Below are 18785 nucleotides of genomic sequence, written 5' to 3' on the forward strand. Positions count from 1 at the left end.
AGTGCAGGAAGTTACAGTTTTTGAGAAAAAAGGATTTTTTATGTTGTTATGTCTTGTTGTTTTTCAGGGGAGATCCTTTTATGGTCAAGCTGAATGTTGCAATAACGTCAGGCTACCTCATCTCAGGTAACTGCATGATTGATCACCGTCGCTTTTCTGTACCAAGATTGCTAAACCTCAGCCATGTTTGTCCAGACTGAGCATTGCACTGATAGATGCACTACAATGCTGACCAACCTTGTGAGGAAATGGGATAAAATGTAACTTTAAATCTAAACACTGTAAAACTCAGCTCCTTAACCACTTGAGGACCACGGTCTTAAACCCCCCTAGTGACCAGGCTATTTTTTTTACAATTGAGGCCACTGCAGCTTTAAAGGTAACCTAAACTGAAAAGGATATGGATTTTTCCTTTTGAAATAATACCAGTTGCCTGACTCTCCTGCTGATCCTGTGTCTCTAATACTTTTAGCCACAGCCACTCAACAAGCATGCAGATCAGGTGCTCTGACTGAAGTCAGACTGGATTCGCTGCATGCTTGTTTCAGGTGTCGGATTCAGCCACTATTGCAGTCAGAGATCAGCAGGACTGCCAGGCAACTGGTATTGTTTAAAAGGAAACATTCATAACCCTCTGTTTAGGTTCCCTTTAAGGGCTAGCTGCAGGGCCGTACAACTCAGCACACAAGTGATTCCCCCTTCACTTTTCTGCCCACCAACAGAGCCCAGTATAGCGCTGCCGTAGATCGCTTATAGCTTTTAAAAAAAGGTTATTAGACTTTCACAAGCTATCACTTGTTTTGTGAAACCATTTTAATGTTCCTCAAGCTGTTGTTAATTTGATGAGTCTGATAGATAAGTTCATAAACAAGTATCTTGATTAACAGCTCCAATGAAAACAGATTTGTCCTTAAAGAGTAACTGTTAGGCATTAAATACAAAATTAATTTTCTAGTGCAGGCTGTTACAATAGTCAAGAGGTCGCTAACCAGGCAAATCCAAACTTTAAAAATACAAAAGGAACAGGAGCGCACTTCTAGTGCAATAAAAACTTTTTACTGCCAGGAAAATAATATAAATTGAAAATTAAATGAAAAGAAACCAAAACATGGACAGTGCATTACATCTGATATGCAAGTAGAGCAAGCATTTATTTATTTCTACTTACATATGTATTTTTTGTGGGGGGGGGGGCATATGATGGCTAACAGTTGTTCTTTAAAGTTTGCCTGACCTGAGGCAAAGCTACCTAAAGCCTCATTTACATGGTACAATTTTCCATCATATCATCATATCGGATCTATTAGATAATTTCCAACCGGTCCAATCGGATTGCGTTAGATTTTGAAATAGATTTTGCTTTGATAAGTACCCAAAATCTATCGCAAAATTGATCTGAAACAATTTGGACATCTATTCTACACAATGCAATTTCTTATTAGATCTATCTAATAGATCCGTCTATCTGATGCAAAATTGTACCGTGTAGATGAGGCTTAAAGAGACTCTGAAGCGAGTTAAAAACTCGCTTTTTAGCTTATAATCATCATGGGCATGTTTGCCCCCACTAAAATGCCGCTATTCTGCAGCTGAACGAGGGGTCTTTACCCCCCAAATCCCCCCTGCAAAATTCACAACCAACTTGGTCGTAGATTTTGCTGCTCATGGAGGCAGGGCTAACGGCTGCAGCCCTGCCTCCAAGCGCGTCTCTCAGCGGCAGATCTCCGCCTCTCCCTGCCCCTCTCAGTGAAGGAAGACTGAGAGGGGCGGGGAGAGGCGGCGATCAGGGCTGATAGACGCGCTGAGAGGCAGGGCTGCGGCCATTAGCCCTGCCTGAACAGGAAGCGATCCCCGGCGAGCACGGAGGGGATTTGGGGGGTAAAGACCCCCCGTTCAGCCGAGGGATAGGGGCGTTTTAGCTGGGGCAAGCATGCCCATGATGATTATAAGCTAAAAAGCGCATTTTTAACTCGCTTCAGACTCTCTTTAAGGTAAGCACAGAGGTGTGCTCATGCTGGATCCACATACCTCTGTGCATTGTCCCCTAAAGAGGCACTGTAGTGACCTATAGTAGAATGTAATGCATTATTTAAGATGCTCAATTTTACTAAGCAGGACTGCCAAGAACTGATATTGTTTAACCTCCCTGGCGGTACGCAGTTTCAGATGCTGTGTCCGCGGGAGGATTTTTTTAAATAGCATTTGATTTAAATGTTTAAGCTAGCACTTCGCTAGCTAAATATGCCCCCCAAGTCCTCCGGCACCCCTCTGATCCCCCCGATCTCTACTGGTAATATTTATCCGTCCGCGATCCCACGAGAGCCGCAGCGTCACTGTTTAGCTTCAGTCGTCGCTATGGCAATGTTCGGACATGACTTCATGCGCAGTCCTGATCCTCCCCATAGCGAAGCCTGGAGCTGATTGGGAGGCTGCGCCATTGCGGGATCCCTGGGAGATACGTATAATTGTGGTGATCGGGGGAAGAGTGGAGGCATTTGGGGGGAATATTTAGCTAGCGAAGTGCTAGCTTAAACATTTAAAACAAATTTTATTTTAAAAAAATCCTCAGGGGGCCATGCGATCCTCTCCAGCGGCTAGCCCGACACTGTGTCAGGCTTACCGCCAGGGAGGTTAAAGGAAATAAATATGGCAGCCTCCCTCTCACTTCAGGTGTACTTTAACCCTCCTGGCGGTTAATTTTTTATGCCAAATAGGCAGAAATCCATTTGTAACCACCAGAGTGGTAGCTACGTGAAACACCACTAGAGGGCGCATGTGTCCCTCTAGTGCGATCGTCGACGGCATCAATAGCAAACAGGGGAACGCGTATATAATGCGTTCCCCTGTTTGGCTTCTACTGTCACCATGGCGACGATCGGAATGACGTCATGGACGTCAGACGCCTCCGATCTAGCCCATAGCGCTGCCTGGAACTCATTGGTCCGGGCAGCGCAGGGCTCTGGCGGGGGCCCTCTTCCGCCGCTGCGTGCGGGCGATCGCCGCAGAGCGGCGGCGATCAAGCTGTGCGCGCGGCTAGCAAAGTGCTAGCTGCGCGCACAGCACTTTGAATGGTGCAAATCGCCCCACTAGGGGCTGAGATAGCCTCCTGCGCGGCATAGTCCGAGCTTAGCTCGGGCTTACCGCCAGGAAGGCAAAAGTGTACCTGCAGTGAAAAAAAGTGTCACAAATGGACCTCAATAGACTGACCCCTGTCCTCCTCCACTGGGCCATTCCAGCACTGGGACTTCCAAAACACCATCATCAAGCCTTTGTTGATGGCTCGCACCTGCACAGTAGTACGGACCCGATCGGGTTTAGCTTTTTCTGTGTATATCAGACTGTGTCTGTGCTACTGCGCAGGTGCAGTGCTAGTTCATGTACAGGAACGCAGCCGCAAAGTTCTAGGGGGTCCAGGAGGAGTCTAGAGAAGGATGTGGGGCACCTCTGGAGGATCCAGAGGCTTTCCTCTTCCTAGGCAAGTATCTACTGTACGTAACATTAAAAAAAACTAAAACTATTTTGATTTTACAATTATACACACACAACAGCAACATTATAGCAGTCCCCGTCCTCCAGCTGCCTTTAGACCGCATCTCTCCCCCCCCCCCCCCCATTTCAATCTTGCACAATGATAGCCAATATTTCCACAATTTGTAGACTTTCTTAGGCGAACCACTGGTTTCATATATACACTTGTAGGTGGGAAGATCTGAATTTACCCTTTTTTTTTAATCTGTCACTGTAGGTGGAACAACCTTTTCCCACTGCAAAGCAATAGCATGCCTTTCATACATCAACAGTAGTAGGGCTAAAAGTACCTTTTTATCCAGCAATGGAATATCCTCAAAGACACCCAGCAGTAGTGCTTTGGCAGTATATGGAATCTGATTGTCAAACAAACAGGATAATGTATCATGGACACCATCCCAAAATTCCTGCAACTTACAGCAAGTCCAAAAACTTATAAAATCAGTGTCCTTTTCACCAAATCTTCCCGTACGTAAGTTTTTTTTTTTTCATTGAAAAAAGTCACAGGTTTATCTACTATTTTTGGAGCGGTTTGTCAAGTATTCGGTTTCTCAAGTTTTCTTTGGCTCATTCAAACAGCTTGAGGCCTCTTGCACACTACATGCAATTTTTTCATACGATCTGATTTTTTGATTCCGATTTAAAAACGTAGCAACATGCAGTACTTTTATTAATTGGAATCAAAAATTGGATCGTATAAGAAATCGGAATGTAGTGTGCAAGAGGCCTGAGTCGGAAAGCTCCTTAGAGAGAGAGTCTGAAGAATTTTACTGTCGCTGTTGTAGGATGACATGTTTGTTCATAAATGCCAAATGTTCCTCCTCAACGATTGACCCCATGTTTCTTCACAGAGTCCTCTAACTCTTGTTGTTTTGCCTTGTATCCTGTGTAAGTGGCTGTGTTTCCTTCTCTTGCAGACTTGTTACTTATTGTATACTACTGGAAGGCAATTGGTGATAAATATTTTGTGACGCATCATGTGGCAGCTCTGTATGCTTACTACTATGTACTGGTGAGTGCCATATGAACTTATACTGCAGTAGTACAAGCAGACAAGTTGGCGAGGCTGGCTATGAATGAACTTCCCGGGCACAATGATCTGTCATGTAAGATCAGCATGTCTTAATACCAAGTAATACCTGAAATCCCAATTAGATTAACAGCAGATTAGGAGACTTAGCAAAGCCAGATTTTATTAACTGGTTGTTTCACTTGTACTCTCAGCTGTCCCCAACTAGTAGAAAGTCAATAATCAGTGCTTCAGCGCGAGGAAATGGGTTACACGGACATAGTGATTGACCGCTGCCTCTAATATGCACTGTGTGGGGGAGGGGCTGCTACAAAGGAATAGATGAGGGCTTCAATTGTTGACCTTATATAGAGCAAACCATGGTCTGAAATGGATGGTTTTGTCATTTTTCTGTTTAGTTTGATTATGTGCTAAAGTACAGATTTTTCCATTAAAAAAAATAAATAAATCAGAAAACTATGAAATATCTTTTTCAGAGCTCTGCCTCCTCCTGTAGTGAATAGTCACATGTGTCAGTTCCTAGCCCTCACATACATCAATCTAATTTACTGCTGATTTGATGGTGTGATAGCTGAATGTAAAGGTATCTGCCATTAATGGCCAAAACAGTCACTTTATAATGGCTGCTCTACGTTTGCACTAAGATATATTTATTGCTGTTCTTTGTCTGTGAGAATTTCCATCACTTCCTGTGTAGACAGGAAGTGGGTGAATCCCTACAAGAATGACAAAGACGTAAGCAAACCATTTTTTTAATGGAAAGAAGAATTAGAACCACCAATAATGTTTTTTACTTTTATTGCTGCTCCTCATTTCCTGTCTCTACGGCTGCTTGTTTTGATATTAAAGCTACAAAGCTCCATAGACGTCTTAGGGGCAGCTAGTCAGGGGACATTTCACTAATAGGAGTACATACAGAAATTATACAACATTTTCTAAGTCCTTTCCCCATTATTAAAGAGGACCAAGGTTGTTAATTTAATAAAGTTGAAAGAGGCCCTAATGTAAACCTCAGCCTTAGTGATAAAAAAGGCTGGACAGTTGCCAGTGTTAGCAACTTACCCTCTCACCCGTAAACCCACCCCCTCGGCTGGCCAATGTTTTTCAGAGCTCTGTAGCCATCCCCACCATTGTTGCCTGTCCCAGCTCAGCAGCCACCTATCAGGCCATGGTTGTATTGCAGATGGGTGCGCCCACAGGGGCTCAGGAACACTTTGGGAAAATCCACTGCAGCAGTTTTGCCAGTAATCTTGGTACTCTATATAGATAAATAAGGGGCTCTCCTCGGAAGCACTCTGCCCTGTTAACTCATCCAGTTAAACAGCCTTTAAAAGTTCATCCATGGCCAGCCTTGTGAGAACGTGGCTGAGTAGTTACTGCCAGGCAGTACCCAGAACACTGTGACATATGCTTGCTCAGCCTGTCTGGCAGTAATGGCTCTGAGAATGTTTGCATGGAATGCTGAATTCTCTTCTTCTGTTTTGTGTGACCTGTACTAACACCTTTCTGTCTGCATGAGGTTGTGTGTTGGAATCCGTGCATGTTTTGTCTGTGACAATAGTGGAGTGTCCTATGCATGCTCTAGTAGTGGTAGTAGTAGCAGCTGTGACTAGTGATAGGCTTGCATGTACTCAGGCTATTAGTATGTAGGCACTAACTGTATTGAGTGAAAGTGCTGAAACACATTCATAATGTATGAAAAATGGTTATGTATATATATATTTTTTTTTGTCTACAAAGTTTTAATGTATAATTTTCTCAAGCAGTCACCACTGCACAGTAACCTGCCCCACCCATGTTCTTGTTGTAGTGCCATAGCCATTCTGTATGTTGTCTTATCTCCCCAGCCACAGACCATCCATAATCATTCATAGTAATTCATACACTAAGGCTGGGTCCACACTAGGTCCGGAAACGTATCCGTGGCTGCGTTTTTCAAACCTGATGAAAAACGGAGTCCCGGATACTAATGTTTAAAATAGCAGCCAGCCTCACCCAAGTAAAAAACGGATCCGTCTGCGTTTGCAGGGATCCGTTTTCAAAACCTGAACGGAAGGTCCGGATCTGCTGCATTTTCACGCAACGGATCAGGACCACGGATACACGCAGGGGTAGTGAAAGTAATGAGAAAACGCATCTCCAGCTCCACAGGCAAAAAACGGATGTGAAAACGGATAGCCTGAGCTTTATGATTGGCCCAAAAAATCCTCCCACTCCTTCCTAATGATAGAGACGTTTTAAAACCTGAACGGAAACTGATACAAAACTGATGCAAAACTGATGCACTTTCATCAGTTTGCAGTACGGTGGGTACTTCCCCTGATCCGGACTGCAGTGTCCGTCCTGCAACCGGGTCTAGTGTGGACCCAGCCTAACTCAGTCAAGCCTGTTATACAGAAACACAGTTAACAAGGGGAAGAGTCGGAATGTTGTTTTGCATTGGACAAGACAATGGTTGTGCAGATATGGTGCATTTTTTTTCTGTTTTAATACGTTTAAATACAAATCGAGTCAAACAGCAAGATAACTTCACAAATCAGTTTTGTAACAGCCTCCTTAAGGGCTAGTTCACAGTGCCCAGTTGCGTTACAGAATAATTCTGCATGTCAACTCAATACCCATACAATTCTATGGACCTGTTCACAGTGCTATGTTGTAACTGGTCGCGCTATTCTAACTAAATAAAAAAACAAAACAGCCAGAAACGTAAAGTGAATGGGAACCGCATTTTAAAAAAAATGAAGCAAATACTTACCTAAGGAGAGGGAAGGCTCTGGTTCGTATAGAGCCTTCCTTCTCCTCTCTCGGTGCCCTCTATCCTGTGCTGGCTCCCCCCCCCCATTTCAATCCCCCACCGAAAGGGTATTTGGAAGTCTTCGGGAGCCGTGTCCTCCCGAAGACGTGCGGGTCCATACTGCAGAGGCGTGAGCGTGCAAGAGAGCGTGCTTGCGCAGGCGCAGTACAGGGCTGTCCTTCTTCAGGAGCACTCGGGCTCCCTGAAGACTTCTGTAGCCTCCTTCGGCCGGGTAAAGCAGTATTTGACTAATTTAGTCAAATACTGCTACCGGGCGAGCCAGCACTGGAACGAGGGGACCAGGAGAGGAGCGGTAAGGCTCTATAGGACCCAGAGCCTTCCCTCTCCTTGGGTAAGTATCTGTCTCATTTTTTTTAAATGCGGTTCTCATTCACTTTAAGGAGAGGGAAGGCTCTGGGTCCTATAGAGCCTTCCTGCTCCTCTCCCGATCCCCTCCGTTAAGAATCTAAACAAGTAAGGTGCGCTCCATAGTGTATTACCATAAAATACAGCTTTATTCACAAGAAAAATTCATACTCTCAATATGGGAGCGATACAATAGCTTATCAGCGGAGGGGCTTATCCGCTTAACACCCAGGCGGCAGGTACACACTCGCTGTCTCCGATGACACAGGAGCTCGTCTCACAAGGGGGTGGGTGGGGCCTACTCCCGGCATGCTTGTGAAGTCATTACGCCTTTTGGCAAACTGCGCCTTCGTCAGCGCCGAAACGCGTAATGATGTCACAAGCATGCCGGGAGTAGGCCCCGCCCATCCCCTCGCGAGACAAGCTCCTGTGTCATCGGAGACTGTGCTGCTGGCCACAACGCGTATGTACCTGCCGCCTGGGTGTTAAGTGGATAAGCCCCTCCTCTGATGTGAACAAAGCTGTATTTTACGGTAATGCACTATGGAGCACTCCTTACTTGTTTAGAGTCTTCCATATCCCTAATCTGGAGTGGTGCCGTTCATATACCCTAGAGGATTGAAAGAATTTGTGGAAGTGACTGATTTCTGCAGTGGAAGCACAAGGATTGTGTTTGTTTTTGGATATTCCCCGCCGCCGGGGGAATTTGGAAGTGTTCGGGAGCCAAGTCCTTCCAAAGACAGCTCCATATTGCACACGCATGGACAGTATGGAGTGCCCCTTCTTGGCGAGCACTCGGGCCCTGAAGACTTCCGAAGTCCACAGCGGCGGGAGACCAGAGCAGTATTTGACCAAATTGGTCTAACACTGCTACGAGGGAGCCAGCGCTGGACGGTGACTGAGGGAGGAGCGGGAAGGCTCTATAGCAGGGCTCCCCAACCTTTTTCAGCCCGGGGACCACTTTCTGACAACATTTTTCTCCGGGGGGGGGGGGGCATTAGTTGTGCGCAACCTAGTGGACAGTGTTGTGCGCAGCGGGTTACGGGGGGAGGGGGGTTGGGGTGCGGCAGCATAGCTAGCATAGTTGCCCCAGTATAGGGAGTTTAGTTGCCCCAGTATGTCTAGTATAGTTACCCCAGTATAGCTAGTATAGTGCCCTTGTATAGCTAGTATAGAGTATAGCTAGTATAGTCCCAGTATGGGCAGGTACTGCCCCAGTATAGCTAGTATAGTGCCCAGTATAGCTAGTATAGTGCCCAGTATAGCTAGTATAGTGCCCAGTATGGCTAGTATAGTGCCCTAGTATGGCTAGTATAGTGCCCTAGTATGGCTAGTATAGTGCCCATTATTCCTAGTATAGTGCCCATTATTCCTAGTAAAGTCCCCAGTATAGCTAGTAAAGTGCCCAGTATAGCTAGTATAGTGACCCAGTATAGCTAGTATAGTGCCCCAGTATGGCTAGTATAGTGCCCAGTATGGCTAGTATAGTGCCCAGTATGGCTAGTATAGTGCCCAGTATGGCTAGTATAGTGACCCAGTATAGCTAGTATAGTGCCCCAGTATGGCTAGTATAGTGCCCAGTATGGCTAGTATAGTGCCCAGTATGGCTAGTATAGTGCCCAGTATGGCTAGTATAGTGCCCAGTATGGCTAGTATAGTGCCCAGTATGGCTAGTATAGTGCCCAGTATGGCTAGTACAGTGCCCCAGTATGGCTAGTATAGTGCCCAGTATAGCTAGTATAGTGCCCAGTATAGCACCCTAGTATGGGTAGGTAGGTAGTGAAACTCCCCCCTTCGGCGGCCGCCGCTCCTGTTACCTTATGAGCGGGCGGCCGCATCCGTTCTTATAGTCCCCCAGGCGCCGCTCTCCTCTTATCAGCATCTCCTAATACAGCAGCACGTCTTGCGGTTGCTGCTACAGGAAGCCGCTGCCCTGCTTCCTTCCCTCCTTACAGCAGCCGCAAGACGCGCTGCTGTAATAGGAGATGCTGATAAGAGGAGAGCGGCGCTCGGGGGACTATAAGAAAGGAAGCGGCCGCCCGCTTATAAGGTAACAGGAGCAGGGGGAGGGGTGAGAGGCCAGACCCACGGCCCGGTGGAAAACTGCCAACGGACCGGCAGTGGGCCGCAGCCCGGTGGTTGGGGACCCCTGCTCTATAGGACCCAGAGCCTTCCCTCTCCTTAGGTAAGTATCTGTTGTTGTTTTTTTTTTTTTTTTTTTTTTCATAGTTTCAGGCTAGGTTCACTGTGCTCAGTTGCATAAAAAATGCAGCGGCTCGATTGATAAGCCTGCGTCGAGCCGTGTATGCCCAGCATTAGTTTTACTTGTGCTGTTTTGGAAGGTCATTGCATCTTCCATTATCTCTTAGGCCAGTGTTTTAGGGAACCTTGCAGGCTTTTGTTTTGTTTTGTTGTGTTACACTTTTTTAAATAAAGTTGTGATAAATGCATATATAAAAAAAAGAAAAAAAATTCTCCTGAACTTTGTCCTTAAAAGATCTCTACGTAGAGACTGTGCTGGTAAATGTAAAAAAAATAATCCATCTTCAGTGTCTGTTATAGTGGGGAGGGAGGTCTCAGTGCTGACCACCATGAAAAAGAGGAACGTTCACTCTCAAAGTGCCCACATTGCTCTTCGCAACCTCCTTTTTTTTTTTTTTTTTTTGTATAAGACACCATGAGGGAAGTATGCCTCTGGCAGATCAGTCCTTCTTTGAGCTGCACTCAAGTCCCTAGGAACTCTGTAGGCTTTATTGCTGTTCCCAGAGGACAGATAGGCCAGAGGCACACTTTATCTGGTGACCTGTACGCGGAAGAGAACTGCTTGAGTGATGTGTATTTGGAATTCTATTATATTTCACAATTCGTAACAGTCAGTAGGGTCTTCTTGAAGGAGCAAAGCTGCTTGCTCCCAAAGACTGACACTGCTTATCATAGGGATATGTCCTAAACTGGTAGAACCAAGAATCCAATTAATTGTCCCATGTTTTTCTATTACCCTCTCTGGCTGAGATAACAATCAACAACAACAATCCGAACATTTATATAGCGCTTTTCTCCTGTCGGACTCAAAGCGCTCAAGAGCTGCAGCCACTGGGACGCGCTCAGGAGGCCACCCTGCAGTGTTAGGGAGTCTTGCCTTGAACTCCTTACTGAATAGGTACTGACCGTAGCCAGGATTCGAACCCTGGTCTCCCATGTCAAAGGCAGAGCCCTTAACCAGTACTCTATTCAGCCACTACCAGCTAGACATCACTCTAGGCTCATTATAGCCTCCATCGGTAAACTCCCTATTCTCAAAAGAATCGCAAATCTGCTGGCACTGTGGAGTAGAGAACACTGACTGCTGGTACTGTGGAGTGGAGTAGCTGCTGCCACTGTCTTTCTGGTTTTCTGAGCAGAAGTGGCTTGCAAGCTTTGCACATCACCACTTACTGAAGTTTGCACCTCATGTGGTGATCACATTGTGGGCGGTGGCTTAGTCAGTGTGGTTTGCGGTGGTTGTGGTGTGCGTGTGCAAGCTTTGGGAGGTGGCGTGGTTGTGATGTGTGCATGCAGGCTTTGGTGTGCACATGCGCAAGCATTGGGAGGTGGCGTGGTTGTGGTGTGCGCATGCAGGCTTTGGTGTGCACATGTGCAGGCTTTGGGAGGTGCCGTGGTTGTGGTGTGGGCATGCAGGCTTTGGTGTGCACATGTGCAGGCTTTGGGAGGTGGCGATGTTGTGGTATGCGCGTGCAGGTTTTGGTGTGCACATGCGCAGGCTTTGGGAGGTGGCGTGGTTGTGGTGTACGCATGCAGGCTTTGGTGTGCACATGCGCAGGCTTTAGGAGGTGGCGTGGTTGTGGTGTGCACATGCGCAGGCTTTGGTATGCACATGCGCAGGCTTTGGGAGGTGGCGTGGATGTGGTGTGCACGTGCAGGCTTTGGTGTGCACCTGCGCAGGCTTTGGGAGGTGGCGTGGTTGTGGTGTGTGCATGCAGGCTTTTGTGTGCACATGCGCAGGCTTTGGGAGGTGGCATGGTTGGGGTGTGCACGTGCAGGCTTTGATGTGCACATGCGCAGGCTTTGGGAGGTGGCGTGGTTGTGGTGTGCACATGCGCAGGCTTTGGATGGCGGCTGGATTGTGGTGTGCAGGTGCATAATTGCATCTTTCATTTAGTAAATAGGATGAGTCTAGTGGGTATGAGGACAACAGTTACTAGAGATACTGCTTGTGCAGCAATTAAGGCAGCCATAGACAATCATGTAGCCAAATTGACGCATTCATTTATTCTGTGGATGAATTTTTACTTCAAATGATCTGTGGCATTTAAAGTAAACCAGAGCTATGGGAAAAAGATCTGACACTCACCTGCAGCTTCCTCCAGCAGCATAAACATTTGTGAGTCCCACACCGTCCTCCCGCGCATGCGCAGAAGACCCAGACTAGACCCGACTGAGCCTATTACCGAGGCTGATCGCGGCTGAACGGCAGACCGCGGGAGGACGGCGTGGAACTCACAAGTGTTTATGCTGCTGGAGGAAGCTGCGGGTGAGTGTCAAATATTCATTTTCCCACAGCTCTGGTACACTTTAAGGATGGTCAACAAGATGCTAATAATCCCAACTTGCCTGCATAATGTAGATTGTCAAATGCACTTCCTTACAATGCTGCCGCAATTATAAGTTGCTTACAGTTGGCATTACATTTGTATGCAAGCCAGAATTATCAGCATCTCATTGACCAAGTCTAGGGGTCTTGTCAACAAAGGATGGATGTCTACCAAAACACAGATGGCTCCATAGAATTTCTTTTACACAACCATCTGTGAGTTTCTGAGGTTCCTTGGTATTTTGGCTGATACTGAAGCAGCCTTTGCCAAGAATCTGCCTCTTGTTTTGGTGCCACTGCCACTGCCTCAGTTGCCAGTCATTTTGTAATGTTCCAGGCAAGATCTTTTCAATGGTAAATCATCCCAATGAACTGCTACTGACATTGTATCATGAGTATGGCCATCTTTATGGATCTGTTGCCAATGGCTAGGTGACTGAAACTGTAATTTCTTTCTATATAGTCTAATTCCCTTTTACACAAAGTTAAAGGCAACCAAACACGACTTTTTTCCTGGTTTCTAACAGGGCTGTGGAGTCGGTACAAAAATCTTCCAACTCCTCAGTTTATGAAACCACGACCCCAACTTCGACTTCGGGTACCCAAAATGCCTCTGACTCCTCGACTCCGACTTCTTAGTCTAATACTTAACAGGGCTGTAGATTTTGTACAAAAATCATCTGACTCCGAGTCCTCAGTTTATGAAACCACAACTCCAACTCCGACTCCGGGTGCACAAAATTGATCCAACTCCGACTCCACAGCCCTGGTTTCTAATAGCTACACGAGTTGCCATGCCCCTCTCTCTCCTTCTAGCTGCCCAGTATTTATCCGGGGAAAAGGTGTGAAGATAGCATCTATGACTTCTCTGAACTCTTTGAAGCACAGTGTCCTATGTCCCTATGTTCTGCTGATGAAAGCTTCAGTTTTCTCTCTGAAAATGTGTACAATAAAATAATTACATCACTCCTTATCTGCCTGAAATTTCTGCGGTTGGGCAGGTCTCTGAAGTAGTGTAAAAAGCCTCTGCCAAACTTTTAAATGTAAAAACAAGAGGTCAAATTTAAGTTATTTTTAATAATGTGCCACTACTGGCATGCATTTTTAATGTGCTATTAAGATGCCCTGGGTGCTAAAAATGGTGCTTGGTTCACTTTAATTATAATTTTGTGAATTACCATACTTTATTGTCCTATGGTCTTTTTTAATATGGAGGATAAATTAAAATTCCTATTAATAATCTGGTATGCATGGTTGGCACAATTGGGCTTATTTAAAGCATCTCATGTGTGATTGTTCTGTATCTGTCCTTGTGTGTTTTTATAGCCATTGCTGTCTATCACTGTGAAGTTTAGTGATAAATAAATGTATTATTATAGAACAAGTCTTTCAGGTTTACCACTGCAATTTTTTTTATTAATCTAATGACTCCCTGACAACTCTTACTAGACTAGCTAAACTTAAATTCTAGTTTTTGTTTTGTTTAACCACTTGTGGACCCTGGGCTTAAATCCCCCTAGTGACCAGGCTATTTTTTCCTAATTAGGCCACTGGAGCTTTAAGGCCTCGCTGCAGGGCGCACAACTCGGCACACAAGTGATTCCCCCCCCCCTTTTTTTTGCCCACCAACAGAGCTCTCTGTTCCCCCCCCCCACACACACACACATATTTGGAATCAACCTCACCATTAACTCCAATGGGTGAAAGTTAAGACCACTCAGCCACGCCCCCTCCCACATCCTAAATGGGAGAAGTAGGGAGTGGAAATGTTCAATGAGTTGGTAATTTTCATGTTTTGCTGCATGCAGCCTCGAATCCAGCCAATCAATTGCAGAAGATAGATGCTAAATTTTGATTGGCTCAGTTCAAAGCTCTGAGCCATTTACAACAAAATTGGTTTCAGAAAATTAATCTTCATGATCATCTAAATTAGTGAGCAATATTTTGGCCACACCTCCTCTATTGCAAGGCAGCTCAGGATGGTTGAATTCTGAGAGGTGGCCTGTGCAGAAAAGAGACTCGTGACCACTGCTATTAACATCAAAATAAATGGATTTACCAGCTTGCTTTGCTTGTATTTTCGTTCCTTGTTTTATATTGCTAGTTGAGGGGGAGGAGCCATTAGAATAATAAAATGTTGCCTGCCACAGTGACAAGGACATGGAAGCTGCCTGATCTGTTCATTTAAATTAAAAACAACAACAACAAAAAAACCACTTGCCCAGCTGTTATGCTGATCCTTCGCCTTTGGTCAGTTTGAGTCAGTGACCCAGATTAGGCTTGCAGATGAGATATGCTGAGACCAGTTGCTATAGGCTTGCTGCATAGTAGAGTGGACCTGATTGGGCTTGGCTAATTCCCCGGAGCCTATCGGAAAGCCGCTACTGCGCCTGCGCTGGACCCGGGAAGGTAAGTATTGCAGGCTCTACCGTGCCACAGCCCACAGGCTTGCCTGCTGATTTTTCAGGGGCTGCCAGCGCTGGATCCCTGAGGATTAGGAGGTTGGGGGAAGCCTTGAGGCAAGTATCCACAAAGGGGCTTTTAGCTCTGTAAAGCTATGTACTCACCTTGCGATGCAGGGAGATGGATCCAGCGACGTCTCCCTGATGACAAAGCACGCTAGTGCAAAATAAGGCTAAAGGTGCTCATACATCAGGCGCCTTGGCGGCCGATCGATCATCCAATTCGATTATTATAATCGAATTGGATGCCCGACCGACAAAGCAACCAATTTTGGGACAGAAATCAGTCGCTTTGTTTATCGCGCATGCTGCAAGATGTCGGGCCGAAGCTGCTTAGTCGGGTGGGCGGCGGTACGGTGGCGATTTCCAAGCGAGCGACAAAACCCCAAAACCCCCGCCGCAATGTATAAATGTGCCCCCTGTGTGCAATTATACGTTACCTGTCCTATTGCAGCCTCCGCGAGTTGTCACGTAACCTCTAGGCGGTATTCAGTATGCGCTACTGGCACATAGCATCTGACATCAGCGCATACGCCAGTAGCATGTACGGATAGCCGCCGGGAGGTTACGGGACACCGCGCGGAGACTGCCACAGGACAGGTAACGTATAAATGCACACGGGGCCACATTTATACAGGGGGGGCAGCAGGGTCAGGCCATTCCCTGTAGATTTAATGCTGAAATCGGACGGTAATCAGATTTGATTAGAGATAAATTTGTCTCTTTGTCGATTCTGCCCAAAATCTTTAAGTCTATGGGCACCTTAAGAGAAGACTTGATGATTAAAGCTTGGAATGTCAAGTATACAAGGTCCTGTAGTTAGTAGTTTGGATGTTAGCGGGAAGAAGTGGGGGGAGTTCAGGAGCTGAAACTAGATCTGGTGAGCACGGCTACAGTCATGTGGATGGAATTCACATCAGTATTGGGACCACGACCGTTTGGGAAGCAGAAGTGACACCTCAGTGGAAATGCAGCCTCGGCAAAATGGCCCTTACATAGAAGATCAGGAGTACTGTACTGTACATGTTATTGACAATTATCTGAGTTATTAATCAGACAGCTAAACAGAGGCTGCAGGTCAGGGTCCCTTTGAAATGTAAATTTCCATAGATAGTGTGATAGCGGTAAGAAATTCTGTAGATCTTTAACTTTGGAACATCCACGTTCTCTGCCAAAATACTGTGCATACAACACAAGAATCCAGATGAACCACATAGAAAACAGGTGTGAACAGGTAGTGGAGATATAATTTATGGTGGGGCCACACAGAATGTTCTTGTAGTGACTTGTGTTTTAAAAACTTCCAGATAATGATAAATAAGATCAACTTTCTCACAATAGACGTTTGCTTATTTTAAGGCTTTATGTACACTATGCAGCGCAAGTAATGCTGCATAGGACAGCTTTGCTTTGTGGGACACAATGCATGCACAAGTGCATATTTAGGACTTGCACCGAGCATACGTGGGAATTCTCAGTGTAGTATATGTATAATGTATTGTTGCACATCAAATCTGCATAGCTGCACGGTGGCGTAGTGGTTAGCACTCTCACCTTGCAGCTCTCGGTCTCCAGTTCAAATCCCAGCCAGGGCACTATTTGTATATTCTCACTGTATTTGTGTGGTTTTCATCTGGGATCTCTGGTTTCTTCCCAAATCCTGAAAACATACAGCTAACTTAATTGGCTTTCACATAAAAATGGCCCTAAAATATGAAAGACACAATTAATGGTAGGGATTAGATTGTGAGCTCCTCTGAGTGATAGTTAGTGACAAGACTATTTACTATGTAGAGTGCTGCGGAAGATGTCTGTGCTATGTAAATACTAAATAATAATAGCAATGCATAAGGGCCCTTCTCCACTAGCAATCGCAATTGCACTTTATCACTAATTTTTACACACGATCGCGATTTTGTATACGCAATGCATTGCATTGAAAAATCGCTGTAAAAATCGCTCCTGAACGTGATCATGCTTTTATAAAAATCCAATCGTGTTGGTGGAAATTACCTACTGCGATTCCTATGTTAACCACTTGCCGACCGCACACTCATAACGTGCGTCGGCAAAGTGGCAGCTGCAGGACCAGCGACGCAGTACTGCGTCGCCAGCTGCAGCCTAATTAATCAGGAAGCAGCCGCTCGTACGAGCGGCTGCTTCCTGTCAAATCACGGCGGGGGGCTCCGTGAATAGCCTGCGGGCCGCCGATGGCGGCTCGCAGGCTAGATGTAAACACAAGCGGAAATAATCCGCTTTGTTTACATTTGTACGGCGCTGCTGCGCAGCAGCGCCGTAAGGCAGATCGGCGATCCCCGGCCAATCAGCGGCCGGGGATCGCCGCCATGTGACAGGAGACAGCCTGTCACTGGCTGCACAGGACGGATAGCGTCCTGTGCAGCCCGGCTTACCAAAGGGGGCCAGGTAGGAGAGGGAGGGGGAGCATTTCGCCGCGGAGGGGGGCTTTGAGGTGCCCCCCCCGCCAGCCACTCGCAGGCAGCAGAGATCAGACCCCCCCAGCACATCATCCCCATAGGGGGGAAAAAAGGGGGGCAATCTGATCTCCCTGCCTGCACCCTGATCTGTGCTGGGGGCTGCAGAGCCCACCCAGCACAGATCAATCAAACTAGCGCTGGTCCTTAAGGGGGGGTAAAGGGTGGGTCCTCAAGTGGTTAAAGTGGCAACCCTAGCGATTCAAAAATCGCTATTGGTTTGCGTTTCAGCATCGCAATCGCTGCTAGTGGAAAATGGCCCTAAGTGAATGTAAGCCCTTAGGGGCCCTTTTTGGCTAGCAATCACAAACACAAGCGATTGTAATTTTTCATTAATTTTATTATGCGATTGCGATTTGCAAATCGAATCACTATAGTGGAAAATACTTCTAGAAGCAGTGTAGAAGCAGAGTGGTGGGCCGAATACTATCTTCATTGGCCAAATGTGCTTCCCATTGCAGTGCAGCTTGTTTTTTCTCTCTCAGCTGGTAGGAGGATCATGGGGGTGACTATAGGGGCCCCCAGATCCCCCCTTCCCTCTTGCAGAGTGGAGCTGTGTAATATATGTAACGATTCTCCTCACGTCTCCTCTTCCTCCTGGCAACCACTAGCTTTATGACATGTAGCATGGAATCGGACATGGAGCAGAACAAGTGTCTGCCAGGGGAAGAGGAAACAGGATGCAATGAGAGCAGGTTGGTATATTTACTTGGCTATGGCCTCGATTCATAAAGCATTTCCGCATGAGGAAATGCTGAAAACGGCTCACTTTACCGACCACACAGCCAAATCTGTATTCATAAAGGCTTTTTCCGCATGAAAAGCCGACATCCACGAGCAGAGTGATAAATCACCGCCTTGCGCGGTGATTATCACAGCAAAAGTAACAAATGTCAATTCATAAAGATTAGAGGTAGCGGTATGCGGACGGGTATTACCGCTACCTCTGATGTGGCGAGAAGCGTGCGGAATCCGTTGCAGTGAATGGGACAGACCTCCCAAGCAGCTGCAGAGAGAACACCGCACGGAGGGATTCCGCCTGCTTCTCCTGTTTCCGCATGCGTAGAACAGCCTAACGCCTTCCTACAGCGGAGTATCTCCGCACGCCTGTCACAACTAGCTAAATTTTTATGAATTACCACCCTGAAGGCGGAAATACCGACAGCGGTGTTTCCCCGCTCGACTTTCCCCGCTCGCAGGCACTTTTATGAATCGAGGCCTATGTTGCTAGTGGGCCTCATTGTTATTTGTTGGGGGCCCCAGAGGGGTATAGTTATGCCCCTGGTAAGTTAGGCTCCTTTTCAATGGACGGCAAATCCATCATGTATGTTGGGCAATTCAGCCTCCCAGCTGCCATGAGCTCCTTTCAGTTGCAACTTTATGCATCTGAATGGCAGCGTTTAGTAATACCACGTGGCATCCCGTGGTTGCTTTATATGCTGAAAGTCTGGCAGAGAATACACTTTTCTATATGAAGCGTAAGATGATGTATAGACGAGTTGATTTTAGCTAAGTGCAGGTA

The 18785-nt window shown here is 46.4% G+C and overlaps 1 protein-coding gene across 2 annotated transcripts in view; it reads left to right on the forward strand.

The window, feature by feature from the left end:
* The window catches only part of TLCD4 (TLC domain containing 4), a 128346-nt gene that overhangs the window by 82751 nt on the left and 26810 nt on the right, over positions 1 to 18785 (forward strand). For both annotated transcript variants that reach the window (XM_068242589.1, XM_068242590.1), the window contains exons 4-5: positions 68 to 126; positions 4446 to 4540. In XM_068242589.1, the coding sequence (XP_068098690.1) occupies positions 68 to 126; positions 4446 to 4540 (154 nt within the window). The remainder of the gene's footprint in view (positions 1 to 67; positions 127 to 4445; positions 4541 to 18785) is intronic.

The sequence above is a fragment of the Hyperolius riggenbachi genome, chromosome 6, assembly GCF_040937935.1.
Source record: "Hyperolius riggenbachi isolate aHypRig1 chromosome 6, aHypRig1.pri, whole genome shotgun sequence".
NCBI classification, from domain to species: Eukaryota; Metazoa; Chordata; class Amphibia; order Anura; family Hyperoliidae; genus Hyperolius; species Hyperolius riggenbachi.